Raw genomic sequence first — 13,858 nt, 5'->3', positions numbered from 1 at the left:
AGTATTTTGATTCCCCACTTTACCAATGCTGCATTTATATGTATTGAACATGGTATACATATAAGAATATTTACATCTCAAGAATAGACCGCTACATTTTCAAAGCCTTTTATTTTCTTATGAGCGAAAGTTGTGCAAGCTGCATGTGTCTGGGTTATAGTTTCCATTACCAAGTTGTGAGCATGATGAGCTGACCTGTCAAAGGGCTCCATATATTCAGAAATGTCATCTGTTCTTGTTTAAACCACTATTTAAAACAAAAACCAGGACTAAGCAAGCTACTTCACATGTATACAGTGCATTGTGTTTATTCTTTCTTCGTCCCTAACTTGACTTAATTCCTTTGAGCAAAGGGCCTCAACAGTGCATCTCCAGCAAACTATCCATCCTGAGGGTAGGCACATAAGTGAGACATCAGAGAGCAGGAGGGGGTACATATTTGTTAAAACACAAACTCTTATTGCGGTATTGGAGTGTAGTCATCATACACACTACCTTTGAACAGCGTAAACGTCTAGGAATTGGGGATTTCCCAAAAATGTAAATTTAATCTAATACATACATGGTGTTATGCACTACGTAATATCTAGAGCTTTGGTTAACTTCAAGCAGATAGAGAGAACTGCAATGGCTTGAATAAACAATGACAAGCTTATAGATGGAAGAATCTTACATGTAAGCCTTGTGAGACGGTGAGCAACTTAATTTTCTAGGCTGAAATCACTGGAGACCCCTCTATCTGATTGTCTACAGGCCTGAAAAGGTTGAGCTGCATGGTTACTCCTAGACAATATAGTCAATTTCTGAATAAAGTGTGTCTGTCAGGTCCTCTTCACTCGAGTTCTGTCTTTTCAGACACAGGGAGCCTCGTCTGTCAAAGAGATGAAGAAATATCCATTTGTAGCATCATACTGGGTCAACAGCATTTTGAGTGATGGCTATGGCTTTTGTCTACCACGTGTTTTTGCAAAAAAAATGTAATGACTTATGCCTTAATTTCAATTGAATATAAATGTTGCAGGTTTGCAGCACATAGACTCTTACCCGAGATGTTGGCACTGGAGGTCCCCAGCACAGGGGCAGTGTTCCCTTGATCCCTGGCCCTCTATGTCCCAGGACAGCAGCTCCATAAGGTGGTTGGGGGAGCCATGACAGCGCTCACGCTCTATTGGCTTGGCCGTGCACACAGGGAACTGCAGGGCTGACCACAAGGTAAGGGGAGAGAGATGGGTAGTGACAAAGGTAAGTGACATTACTACAGAAACTTAAATACAGGCGTACAGTATATGGACCGTGTTTGGAGGGGAAAGGGTTATGGGCTTTCAAATGATCACTTAACTATCTGAAACTTCAATGCACCCTGCTTCACTTGACTTCGTGACTATCATAATTGGCTAATTACATTGAGAACAGAGACTTTGTGGTATTGCAATTTGAAGCCTCCCTTTTTTGGATGTCAAAGAAATCCCTGTAGGTTTTTATCTGGCTGAGTCATAGCCAAATGGAAGGAGCCCATTTCACTCACCACAGATTATGTTAATTTCATGTAGAATGACTCATGGTGTATAATTTAGCAGAGGAATTATGTTGTGTGTGTGACCTTGTGGCCTGCACCTTTATGGAACGCACAACAGAGGTCTGGGCTGCAGTCGTTCTGGTATTGGCAGATGCTGCCAGCTTCCCCCTTAGTGGCGTTCTGGCTGCACTGGCCCCACACACACAGCTGTCCTGTACAGCACTCCTCATTCTTTTTGCAGGGCTGGAACACACACACACACACAGTGACAAACTGTTAGATGACATGCATGGCATCATATAAACCCCATGGTCATGGAATTGCATGACCGGTCTCGTGTAACTCTCATAAGCTCTCTAGGTGCAGCAAATTCCTGCTACTTGTGCAAGCTGAACCAATATTGGGATCTAATTAATAGTGTGCTGCTTGACATATAACTGTGTTTTTCTGTGCAGGACATTAACACAGGCCTTATCAACTATGAAGAACTATTCTCAGCATACCTTTGACTTTGAATGCAAGCTAGTATCTACAGTATTATGTGGATGGATTTCCACTCTGCCCTGCCAAAAACATTGGTCTTAAATTCAATTACATTGCTTGTGTCTGTAGAGTAGGCTCTCTCATTACCTCTCATCCTGCTCCTCTCTTTGTCCTCGGATAGAGGGGGAGAGAGGTGGAGCTCTTATTCAATCAGACACATGCTTTAATATGCAGCCAAGAGGAGAGAAGCTCTCCCCCATGAAACACTCCAGTTACACTTGTGGCAACACTGCAATGCAGTAACAATGCAGAAGCAGCTGCATCATATTGTTTAAGCAATCTGCTGCTCTGTGATTGCTGTGTGTGTGCATGTGTGCACTAAGGCACTGTTACAAAACCTGGAGATGGTCTGAAGTTGTACATAATAGGAACTAGAAAGTAGTCAAAGACCCCTGGGAAATATGGGTCTGCATAAATACATTCAAAGATGGGTTCAGTGTCAGGGTTTGTAAAATGTGTGTGGCACTGTTAATAACCATGAAATGGACCTACCACGTCGAGGGCTTTGCAGGTTAGACACTTGGATCGGTGCGTCTCATACCGGCAATATTTCCCCTTCTCACAATCCTCATCAATGATACACTCCTGTGAGGTAAGGGAAGAGGGGACATTCAAAACACCCTCCTTCACAGATTCACCTGCAGAGGGTCGCTATATGGTACCAAAGCCGCTCACAATCCAGAGTTTTTCACTAGAAAACAGATTGTACTGGGAAAATTGGCTAAATCAAACATGGTAGTCTTGAAGAGAAATGCAGAGGTTGTAGCCATGTACTATTGCAAACTTCTTTACAAAAGTTACTTTAAAATAACTTTAAAGTACATTTTTGAGGATGTGATACGTTGTTGCACGATGTCCTCCAATATTTTTCTGTGCCAAAAGTGACCTGAATAAAATGGGCCTGCTGTTGAAACTGGGACAATGGGCTAATTGTCCCAAAATGTTAAAGTAAACATCCAATTCCCTCTCACTTGTCTCTCTACCACATATGATAAGGAAAAGACTGGCAGGAATAGCACGCTCTGAGACTTGTCAATTATTTTAACTAAATATTAAAACCTGTAACTGCAATAAAGGGCTGAGTCGTGGCTGCCATATATAATTATCGTACAGACAGGATGCAGCTCTGAAGAGAGCTTATCAACCAGCCACCATCCTGCACATGTCACTCTGCCTGGATAAGACACAGCTTTAGCCTGGCTTATAGAGAATGAGACAGCGCAGTTGAGACTGGAGAGGCGTACAGAGCCTGAGTCAAGTGAAATGAGACGCCCAAACATGACAGCCGCTGTGGCCGCATGCAGAGCAGCGCAGAAAGAGGAAACACAGCCCATGACTTGATGCATTTTTCATGAATTGTGACTTGCATTAAGGATGGAATTGTTTTCATCTTATGCCCACTGTCTTTTATTAAACACAAAACACCAGTTAGAGTTGTAGTGTTCCAGTTATTGTGGACTTGAATTTTTTTGTAAATGATGGAGGGAAATTCCAAAGATTGTTGTTGACTCACATGATTAATATGATTTTCCTTGCCACTGGACTGGACAACTGTTCTGGTGATGTGGGTCTCTTCTGTTCTGTTGTCTGTCTCCTAAAGAAAGAGAGACACATTTCCAGTTAGGATCACTTCTGTAGGATTTCTGCAATTTTGCTTTCAGTCTTCATAACACATGTGGGATGCCAAAATAATACTACCATACAGTATTACAATTCATAATAGCATTTCAGCATTCTAGGTTTGAATGGAATACAGTATAATAATGCATTTGCGTTTGACTACTACTGTACCTTGTGTACTGTCTCTATGGTGTGAATGGATTGGTTTTCAACCACACTCTCAGAAGTGCTATCGTTGTGATAATTTGAGGGAAGGTTATTGGGATGCAAGCTGGACTTGGCACTCTCATTGTCCATCTAAAGAGGTTTGATGCAAAAGATCAATGTTATATTGAGGTCACCACTGTTTTTTTTACACAATGTGCATGTTAAGATTGACTTAGACTCATCTCAACCCACATGGGCAACTGTTTTTATTAGTCTAATAAAGATTTATGTCTCAAGTTAAACTTGTTGTTGCTTTAACAAAAAAGTTTCAGATCAACTAAAATTATATGATAAGAGAGTACTGCACTATTATCTGTTGCATTTTACATAACATTAAAAATCATACAAATGAAAGGGGTGCTATGGGACATAATAGGCTCATTTATTTATCAAAGCTCTGAAAATATACATCTGAATACACCTAACCATTAACCGACCTGGTGCACCGAGTCATCCAGTTTATTATGCGTGTCCTCCATCAGTTGCTCTACCTCCTCAAACATGTCGTTTAATGGCGTGTGTCCTTGTGCCATATTATCCCCAAGGATCTGGTTGATGTCCAAATCCACGGGCCTGGCAGATTCAGGAAGGAGGATGCCATGGATAGACGTTAGGCCCAGGGTTAGAAGAGAGAAATACAACATCCTTGCTGCTGCACGAAAAGGCACCAGAATGAATTAGGTTCTTTGGACGTTGCCTCTGCGCATTGGGTGTGTGCGGTGCTGCTGCTGCACTCTGTCGGAAGAGGGGGGGAGGGGGGAGGAGAGACTGTATTGCCTTATGCATGTATTTATATTTTGAGAAAGATGTAGTTTATTTTGCCCCAAGTTATACTACGACTGTAGGCTATAGCCTAGTCGACAGGTGCAAGCCAAAGTGGTACATTTTCGATGCTCTTACCTTTCATAGTGGCGCCAGAGGCGAGCCTATTCTGGGCCAGCGGCAGCAGGCTGTGGGAGGATGCGGCGAATGGAGGAGGGACGGTGGCACACCGCAATGAGCAGACTTGCCCAGAGCCTTTGTTGACGTTGAAACATCTAATGAGACCACCGTCAGTGTTGACAACGACTCTTTATTTTGACTCTTCAATTAGAAGTTTATAATTCACTTGTTAATATGTTTCACAATCATTATGCCTAGTTACAATGTATTACAGTTGTGATAATTAGATACACAGAAATAGAGTCTGCTGTGACTGTATGTAAACGTGGATGCATAATATTGCAATGTCGCATGTTTTCTCCCATTTACCACTAGATGGCCTCATTTGCATGGAAATTATTTTCAGTAGCCTCGTCTAAACCACTGCGGAGTAGCCTAGTTTATAGGTTTATGGTTACTGCTAGACGTTTGCGTTAAACGCCCACCCACTACCACGAGCAACCACCTGACTAAGTAACCATCTTATGTAACCATACCAAACATAAACATATTATGCTAATTTGAGTGTCCTGGATTTAGCCTTACTATGTTAAGTCGAGTCTGAGACCAGGCTGTTTAGAGAGGTCACTCCTTGGTATGAGGGCCTTGTGATGACATTGGGGCAGAGAGGTGTCACGGTGATGATCTGACCATGTCATCGCCATCATCTGAACATGTCATTTTATGTCATGGAAGAAACAGTCAATACTTTGAAAGCAGTCCAATTTTACTCACTGCGTTATTGATTCCCAAATGTAGCCTATTAGATGATACATACATTTAGCATAATTTGATGCATGTTCTTTGTTTTGTTTGTTTGTTCTTGAAACATACTGGACACTACACTGAACCGCTGGATATTATAGTTTTGCTAGAGCCTGTGCACGTGCCTCAATCATTTGCTGAGTGCATCTTGCGCCTCAAAATTTGAATTATTACAATGATATGCATCATGATTTAGGCTATATGCTGATATTACATTTGGTTAATTTATTTGTTGCTTAATTAGCAAAAGACCAATTAAACTGAAATCCATCTTTATTCTCCATAAAAAATAATCAGAGTATACTACAATCTATGCTGTAATTTTTTTGCACTGTGGCTACATCTACAGTATTTGCGTGTAAAGTTGTAATGACGCCTTTTATCATTTAAATTTCGAGCACAGTGTATCAGAAGTTACCATTGGGTCTTGTAATCTCCAGCACCGCCCTCGTGCAATAGACGGGAGATACTATAGTGAGACAGTAATTTAGCCCAGTAGTAGTTCAGAGTGAGTGACTGGAAGAGACGTACCGACACATATAGCCAGCGCAAATTCTATTAGAAACATTTTCTCTGACCGGTCATTGAGGTTTTGAATATCCCTCTTCAATCAACTGCCAAGACTGGACCAGTTGATTTATTTTTTCTAATCTGTAAACTAAAGTAAGTCACACTTCCAATTACGCATGTTTCACAAATCAGTGACCGCTGGGCAGATGTCTAGGCAATTGAGCAACATGACAGTTAAGTCTGAACACTGTGACATAGTTCATTCAAGTTTGTAAAATCGAATCTTATCTGAGGAATTTATTTTGTTTCTCTACTGTGGGATTTGTACATGTTTTTTTGCCTTAGTATTCAAATAAATACATTCTGATAGGATTAGATACAGATTCCTGTACATACAGTAAGAGCCTGTGTGTCTGAACTGGACAATAAAGCATCTGGTTTGTCTCCATACTCTGATAAAATAGCTCTGTGTGTTCAACCATTATAATAATGATGAATGTGTCTCCACCATAATCCAGGTTTAAAAGCCTTTATGCTTGATGTGTCTGGCTGAGTTTTACAATGTTATAGGCTACTACCATGGCATGGTATTTTCTTTAAAGTTACATTGAGTTACATTAAGAGCGAGGCAGTAAATTACTAACACTGTACTATTAGTTTGAGTAGTGTGATTTGTCACCAGAGATAAGTGACTATTGAAGACTAAAGGATCATTTGAGTATCCAGGCTGGAACTTTTCTCCCATATATGAGAGAGGTTGTGAGAAATGTTCCAGCCTGAATACTCAGAGATAATCGTTTAGTCTTCAATCATCACTTGTCTCAGGTGAGACTATGTTTATGCCAAATTAGAATTGGTCACAATTTTGGATTCATTTGTCAATTGAAATCAAGCTTTTATTTATGTATTTATTTATATAGCGACACAATGTGCTTCACAGGAAAAAAACATAAATACAAAATTATGAAAATAAATACCTAAATATTTACTACACAACAAACATAATAGGATAAAAAACAAAAGAATAACAATAAAAACTGAAAGACTAAAAAAGCACCCTAAGGAGAAGCTAAGCTAAAAAGGTGTGTATTAAGATCTCTTTTAAATATGTTCGGTTTCGGCCCCCCTCAGGTTCTCTGGCAGGCTATGCCTTTACGCTTGATGTACAGTTGAAGTCGGAGGTTTACATACACTTAGGTTGGAGTCATTAAAACTCGTTTTTCAACCACTCCACAAATTTATTTTGAACAAATTATAGTTTCGGCAAGTCGGGTAGGACATCTACTTTGTGCATGACACAAGTCATTTTTTACAACAGTTGACTGTGCTTTTAAACAACTTGGAAAATTCCAGAAAATTATGTCATGGCTTTAGAAGCTATCCACAGTAAAACGAGTCCTATATCGACATATCTTGAAAGGCCGCTCAGTAAGGAAGAAGCCACTGCTCTAAAACCGCCATAAATAAGCCAGACTATGGTTTGCTGCACATGGGGTCAAATATGGTACTTTTTGGAGAAATGTCCTCTGGTCTGATGAAACAAAAATAGAACTGTTTGGCCATAATGACCATCATTATGTTTGGAGGAAAAAGGGGAGGCTTCCAAGCCGAAGAACACCATCCCAACCGTGAAGCACGGGGGTGGCAGCATCATGTTGTGGGGGTGCTTTGACTGCAGCAGGGAATGGTGCACTTTACAAAATAGATGGCATCATGAGGGAGGAAAATTCTGTGGATATATTGAAGCATCTCAAGACAAGACAGTTAAAGCTGGGTCGCAAATGGGTCTTCCAAATGGACAATGACCCCAAGCATACTTCCCAAGTTGTGGCAAAATGGCTTCAGGACAACAAAATATTGGAGAGGCCTTCACAAATCCCTGCCCTCAGTCCCATAGAAAATTTGTGGGCAGAACTGAAAAAGCGTTTGCGAGCAAGGAGGCCTACAAACCTGACTCAGTTACACCAGCTCTGTCAGGAGGAATGGGCCAAAATTCACCCAATTTATTGTGGGAAGCTTGTGTAAGGCTACCCGAAATGTTTAACCCAAGTAAAACAATTTCAAGGCAATGTTACCAAATACTAATTGAGTGTATGTAAACTTCTGACCCACTGGGAATGTGATGAAATAAATAATATCTGAAATAAATCATTCTCTCTACTATTATTCTGACATTTTAAGTTCTTAAAATAAAGTGGTGATCCTAACTGACCTAAGACAGGGATTTTTTTACTAGGATTAAATGTCAGGAATTGTGAAAAACTGAGTTTAAATGTATTTGGCTAAGGTGTATGTAAACTTCCGACTTCAACTGTATCTGGCTGAGTTTTACAGTGGTATAGGCTTCTACCATGGCATGGTATTTTCTTTACATTGAGTTACATTAAGAGAAAGACAATGATTAAGCAGTCATTCATTGAACGTTCATCACCCTTTTATCTCAGGAAAACTATATTATTATTATTATTATTTGATTGTTTTCTTAATCATAGTATACTGTTAAGGCTTTATTATATTGTATTCAAATCAACAGGTATTACTGTCTGCACAAGCCAGTGAGCATTTTCTCCCCCTGCAGCTCTTAGTGGTGAAATACAGAGTTACACAAAGGCCCTGTTTCTGTCAGATGAATTCATGTTCCCCTTTCAGAAGAATTATGGGACGTTCTAAGCTTACTCACTAACGAGTTTGATTTTGAGTTTGAACTTGTGACTTTAAATAATAAATACTGTACAGCAGGCTTTGTCCCAGGCGAGGCACATTAGCTACAGCATACAAGGTCAGATGATCACAGATCAGTTTCAGAGACATCTGTAAGGTATTTAGATACGCTATATATAATATGTTATAAGCACACATTTTGGATGACTGAAATCTGAATGGAATTGTCCATTTTCTTTTGGGTACTCTTGAAAGTGTACCTACAGTATGTGGTGGTATCTGTCTGATTTATTTTTATCTCAAAGTCACACTAGAAAATAGGCCACTGTGAGTACCTGGCCATGAGAGAGCAGCTGTGACTCAGTAAGGACATTTTGAGAAGGCAGCGGCAATCATACAGTCATGTAATTTTCCGCCCCCTCTTGAATGAGCAATAATTTCCTGTGCATCCTGTGCCGGTTGAAAACATGGCACGCTCTTCCTCACCGTGCTGTAAGACTTAAAGTCCTGCTTTATTACTTTGTGCTTCACTACCTTACTGATAGAGTATGTGTCAACATCTCAATAGACGACATGTCTACGTGTCTGAATCTGTCTCAGGCATTGGTTGTCCATGTGTGATTTAAATACTCTGTTCTCCCTGGATTTGAAAAACATTGCACGCTCAAACAGAAAACACACATTTTTTTCTCCTGTCTTGTTGGAATTTCCTTAGGAATGTTCAATCTTGATAGTATTTCTTGTGCTTAACTGAAGTTAAGGAACAGTAAAAATAATATTGTTCACTAAGATTTATACACTTGCTGTTAGCCAAGGGAGTATACTCTTAGAAAAATGTGTTCTTTGGAGTGCTGTATAGAGCTTTTAGGTGTTCCATGTATGAAGCAAGCGATAGAACCCTTTTTGGTTTGATGTGGAACCTTTTTCCAATACTATAGAACATAGACAAATGTGATTTCTTCAGAGCAAATGTTTTTGTGCAGTGTATACAACAGACATTAACAAATCAAAAGTTTATCTGTAGCGGTCCTCTTCTGTCATTTTTCTTCTCTTGTTTGTATCAGCATACCTATGCTATCTGGAATAACAATACATCATCAGGTTTGACTTGCTCTCCCCAAAAGCAGATTTCTAGAAAGATCACAAGGTTTTATATTGGGAGTGAATGTAGAGATGTAAAGATGCTGAAGGTTTATGGTCTCTCTCTAGATGTCACAGTTGGTCTAATTGAGGGGGTGGGTGGGTAAAGATCAAATCCACGCTGATTTATTACGTTTTAATATGTCTACATGAAAGTTCCCAAATGTTGTTAAAACTCAAGAGTTAGTGTGTTGCCAAAATATCTGAATTTGCCCCCTTAAGGGAGTTTCCCAAACTCAGCACGAATCTGCTGTTCTTGTAATTTTGTCAAAATTTACTAAGTTTGTAATTAGTGGTTGTGCCGAGGCTTCAGGGGCAGACTGGGACAAAATTCAGCCCTGGCATTTTAGCCACACCAGCCCCCATCCACATAATAATTCACATTTCCCGTTGCTGCAGGATACTTTCCCTGCTGTAGCAAACTGGCTCAAATTAAGATCATACATTTGTGTGTCTCTATTTTCTTCCTACCTCCACTGTACTCACCTCTGAGCTGTCTCTGCTAAGCCTCCTTTCCCACAGCACTGGTAACAGAAGACCAGGGGACCCCACTGCCTGTGCTGGGCCCAGCAACATCCTAGTTGTGAATGAATAAGCACATGTATTAGATAAAAAATAACAAAAATTACTGAATAAATGCTTAATAGATGACCATTGGCCCATAATACCTTATAAAATCCTCAGAGTGCCTGACTGTCATACATGTCCTCCCCTATCTTAAGGGTTAATTTCTATTACATACTGTGCCTTTGGAAAGTATTCAGACCCCTTGACTTTTTCCACATTTTGTTACGTTACTGCTTTATTCTAAAGTTGATTAAATAGTTTCCCCCCCTCATCAATCTACACACAATACCCCATAATGACAAAGCAAAAACAGGTTTTTAGACTTTTTTGCTAATTTATTAAAAATTAAAATGGAAATATCACATTTACAAAAGTATTCAGACCCTTTACTCTGTACTTTGTTGAAGCACCTTTGGCAGCGATTACAACATCAAGTATTCTTGGGTATGATGCTACAAGCTTGGCACACCTGTATTTGGGGAGTTTCTCTCATTCTTCTCTGCAGATCCTCTCAAGCTCTGTCAGGTTGGATGGGGAGCATCGCTACGCAGCTATTTTCAGGTCTCTTCAGAGATGTTAGATCTCGTTCAAGTCCAGGCTCTAGCTGGGCCACTCAAGGATATTCAGAGGCGTGTCCTGAAGCCACTCCTGCATTGTCTTGGCTGTATGCTTAGGGTTGTTGTCCTGTTGGAAGGTGAACCTTTGTCCCAGTCTGAGGTCCTGAGTGCTCTGGAGCAGGTTTTCATCAAGGATCTCTCTGAAAGGCCAAGGCCTTTCTCCCCCGAATGCTTAGTTTGGCTGGGTGGCCAGCTCTAGGAGGAGTCTTGGTGGTTCCAGATGTCTTCAATTTAAGAATTATGGAGACCAATGTGTTCTTTCCAAATCATGTCCAATCAATTCAATTTAACACAGATACTCCAATCAAGTTGTAAAAGCATCTCAAAGATGATCAATGGAAACAGGATGCACCTGAGCTCAATTTTGAGTCTCATAGCAAAGGGTCTGAATACTTTTGTAAATATGGTATTTCTGTTTTTTTTATTTTTTTATTATACATTTGCAATATTATTTAAAAAAAAATTTCACTTTGGAATTATGGGGTATTGTGTGTAGATTGCGGTGGAAAAATAGTTTAAAAATCTATTTTAGTATAAGGCTGTAACGTAACAAAATGTAGAAAAAGTCAAGGGGTCTGAATACTTTCTGCAGGCACCGTAAGGGCAGTGTGTGCTAGCTTCCATTAACCAACACAGAAAGACCTCCCCAGCATGTGTTAATACTATAGCTTTTTAAACAATTCATGAAGCTTGGAGCGCAAACCCCTGGTTGTATCTCAACTTTCCAAGCAGAAGTTGTAGTTACTGTATATTTTAGTTGGAAATGGTCTGATATTGTGATAGCCACATATTAAAATTGCTTTCTGAAATGTTGTTCTGGGAGTACAACTACTTGTTAATGGAAGCCCAAGCGGTTGTTTACTGTAGTTCAACAGAAGTCCTTAAGTTTTTATGATGAAATCTACACAGAAAAAACTGTTGCAAATACCATCATGTGGTCACATCCAACAAGACCAATATAACCAGAGGACAAAGCGGTCCATTCATTCCATCCACTGCAGGATCTTCTCACCATTTGCTGTTGTTATTTCAACAATGGTGTGAATGCAGATGTTGTCTTGTACCACACCTTGCAGGGCAAAGGGAACAACCTTATCCCCCAGCAGAATAATAATACACCCTTTGCATAAACAAATGACCCTGCCCCAAACTAATTAAAGCACCTGTATACTATGCTGAGCCCCTCCCAGCCATCTCCCAGCACTCATAAACATTACATCACAAAAACACACTGATAACGGACTGCAGAATGGGCCCAGAGTCATGAGCACGCCATTGGATTGGCACTGTAGGCACTGTATATATTATAGAGGAGCCACAATATTAAGAAACTGTCAGTACATCTCTACAGCCTTTTAGCGAACAAAATAGGCTTTCCAGCCTCCAGTGGCGATGCCTATGTAATGTAATCCGACACCAGAGTCACTGTTACCAGTGATGCCAACTTAGCAATTTTATTGCTAGATTTAGCAACTTTTCAGACTACCCTGGAAACTTTTATTTCAAACAGCACCTAGCAACACATTTAGCTACTTTTAAAAATGTATTTGGAACTTTTAGCAACATTTGAAGTGACTCAAACGCTAAAATGCACTAATTTTCCCTCTAAATGACACAAAAACGATTTCTCTGTCACACTCAGTCACAACACACGTGCCTGGCTGCAAAAGTGCATTGTGAGTGATGTCAGCAGCGGGCACTTAGCTCGTGCACGGGCAGCAGCAGGGCAGCAGCAGGCCAGCAGCAATTTCAGTAAATTGCAAATCATTGTTGGCTGACTGCCGCCGCAGTAGTACGTGTTCGGCGAGCCAAACCCAATGAATATAGTTGGTCCCGAATGTTTGATCTTGAACAGAACTTACAACATCAATCAACATGTCTCAATCAAAATTGTACAGCCAGAAGTACAGAAAAGAGTGGGAGTCTGTACCTGAACAAATGTCAAATCATATTTTTTGCAGAGATGGCCAGTCAATTTGAGTAACGTTATTGTGTATTCTACATAATGACACAGATTTACGTTATCAAGCAATGACATCACAATGTCAGTTAGCAACTTTTAGCAACAAATCAACCTGCCTCTAGCAACTTACCCTGAAAATTAGTTGGCAACACTGCTCGTTACTCCATCTCATAAACTTATACTCACTCGCTGACTGAACAGACTGAGATTCAGAAACATTGAAAAAACCATTTAAATACAGTCTTTTAATTGACCTTTAACAGAGGATTATTTAGCAATTATTACACATTAATTCAGTGTTTCATTGTAATACATTATAACTTTAATAAAAAGCAGTAGCGCTGTATTTAATGTCTTTTAGAACTCAGCAGAACCAGAATGTTTAGAAAATAAGTTTGTAAATTTCACACATTTAGCAGCGTAGGCCTCGAGGCACCACCTTTTAACAATCCATGATCTGGGCTGACTGATGACAGAGAGTCAGAGCGGGTGTTTTTACTGAGGCATGTTTGAGTTTGAATGTGACAATTTTTGTGACCTCAGCTCAGCCAATCAGAAAACCGGGCCGTCCCAAATGCTCCAGTATATTATTGACAATAGAGAAATTGCACAAAAATCTTTCAAACCAAATCTTGACAGGCACATGGACCTCCTGCCATGTCCGTTTTTTAAATTATTTTGTTTTGTTTTTACCAGCCAGCCCAACAAAAAGAGGGTCTGGCCCATCTGGCATTTGCTAGAATTGCCAGATGGACAATTTGCCTGTGTGAGGCTTGATTTATACACGGATGTTAGAGATAAAAAAACGCACCAGAGCACCTGCTCTGG

At 40.1% G+C, this 13,858-nt stretch overlaps 2 protein-coding genes across 10 annotated transcripts in view; one reads left to right on the top strand and one right to left on the bottom strand.

Moving 5' to 3' along the window:
* Positions 1 to 94: 94 nt before the first annotated feature.
* Positions 95 to 4,897, bottom strand: LOC139412179 (dickkopf WNT signaling pathway inhibitor 3a). The gene is made up of 8 exons (XM_071158996.1): positions 4,787 to 4,897; positions 4,324 to 4,621; positions 3,851 to 3,976; positions 3,573 to 3,653; positions 2,552 to 2,644; positions 1,615 to 1,759; positions 1,045 to 1,201; positions 95 to 871 (listed from the first exon to the last, which is right to left on the bottom strand). The coding sequence occupies exons 2-8, from the start codon at positions 4,528 to 4,530 to the stop codon at positions 784 to 786; spliced, it is 897 nt and encodes a 298-aa protein (XP_071015097.1). The 5' UTR covers positions 4,531 to 4,621; positions 4,787 to 4,897; the 3' UTR covers positions 95 to 783.
* A 1,159-nt stretch (positions 4,898 to 6,056) lies between these two features.
* Positions 6,057 to 13,858, top strand: part of LOC139411432 (microtubule associated monooxygenase, calponin and LIM domain containing 2a) — a 45,981-nt gene continuing 38,179 nt past the window's right edge. For 6 of the 9 annotated variants that reach the window (XM_071157786.1, XM_071157783.1, XM_071157790.1 and 3 more), the window contains exon 1: positions 6,067 to 6,235. The gene's annotated coding sequence lies outside the window, so the exon portion shown is untranslated. Of the gene's footprint in view, positions 6,236 to 13,858 lie in introns of all 9 variants that reach the window. The other 3 variants (XM_071157784.1, XM_071157785.1, XM_071157782.1) reach the window with 1 other exon arrangement.

This window comes from Oncorhynchus clarkii, chromosome 6, assembly GCF_045791955.1.
Source record: "Oncorhynchus clarkii lewisi isolate Uvic-CL-2024 chromosome 6, UVic_Ocla_1.0, whole genome shotgun sequence".
NCBI classification, from domain to species: domain Eukaryota; kingdom Metazoa; phylum Chordata; class Actinopteri; order Salmoniformes; family Salmonidae; genus Oncorhynchus; species Oncorhynchus clarkii.
This window is presented reverse-complemented; position numbering and strand designations above follow the sequence as displayed.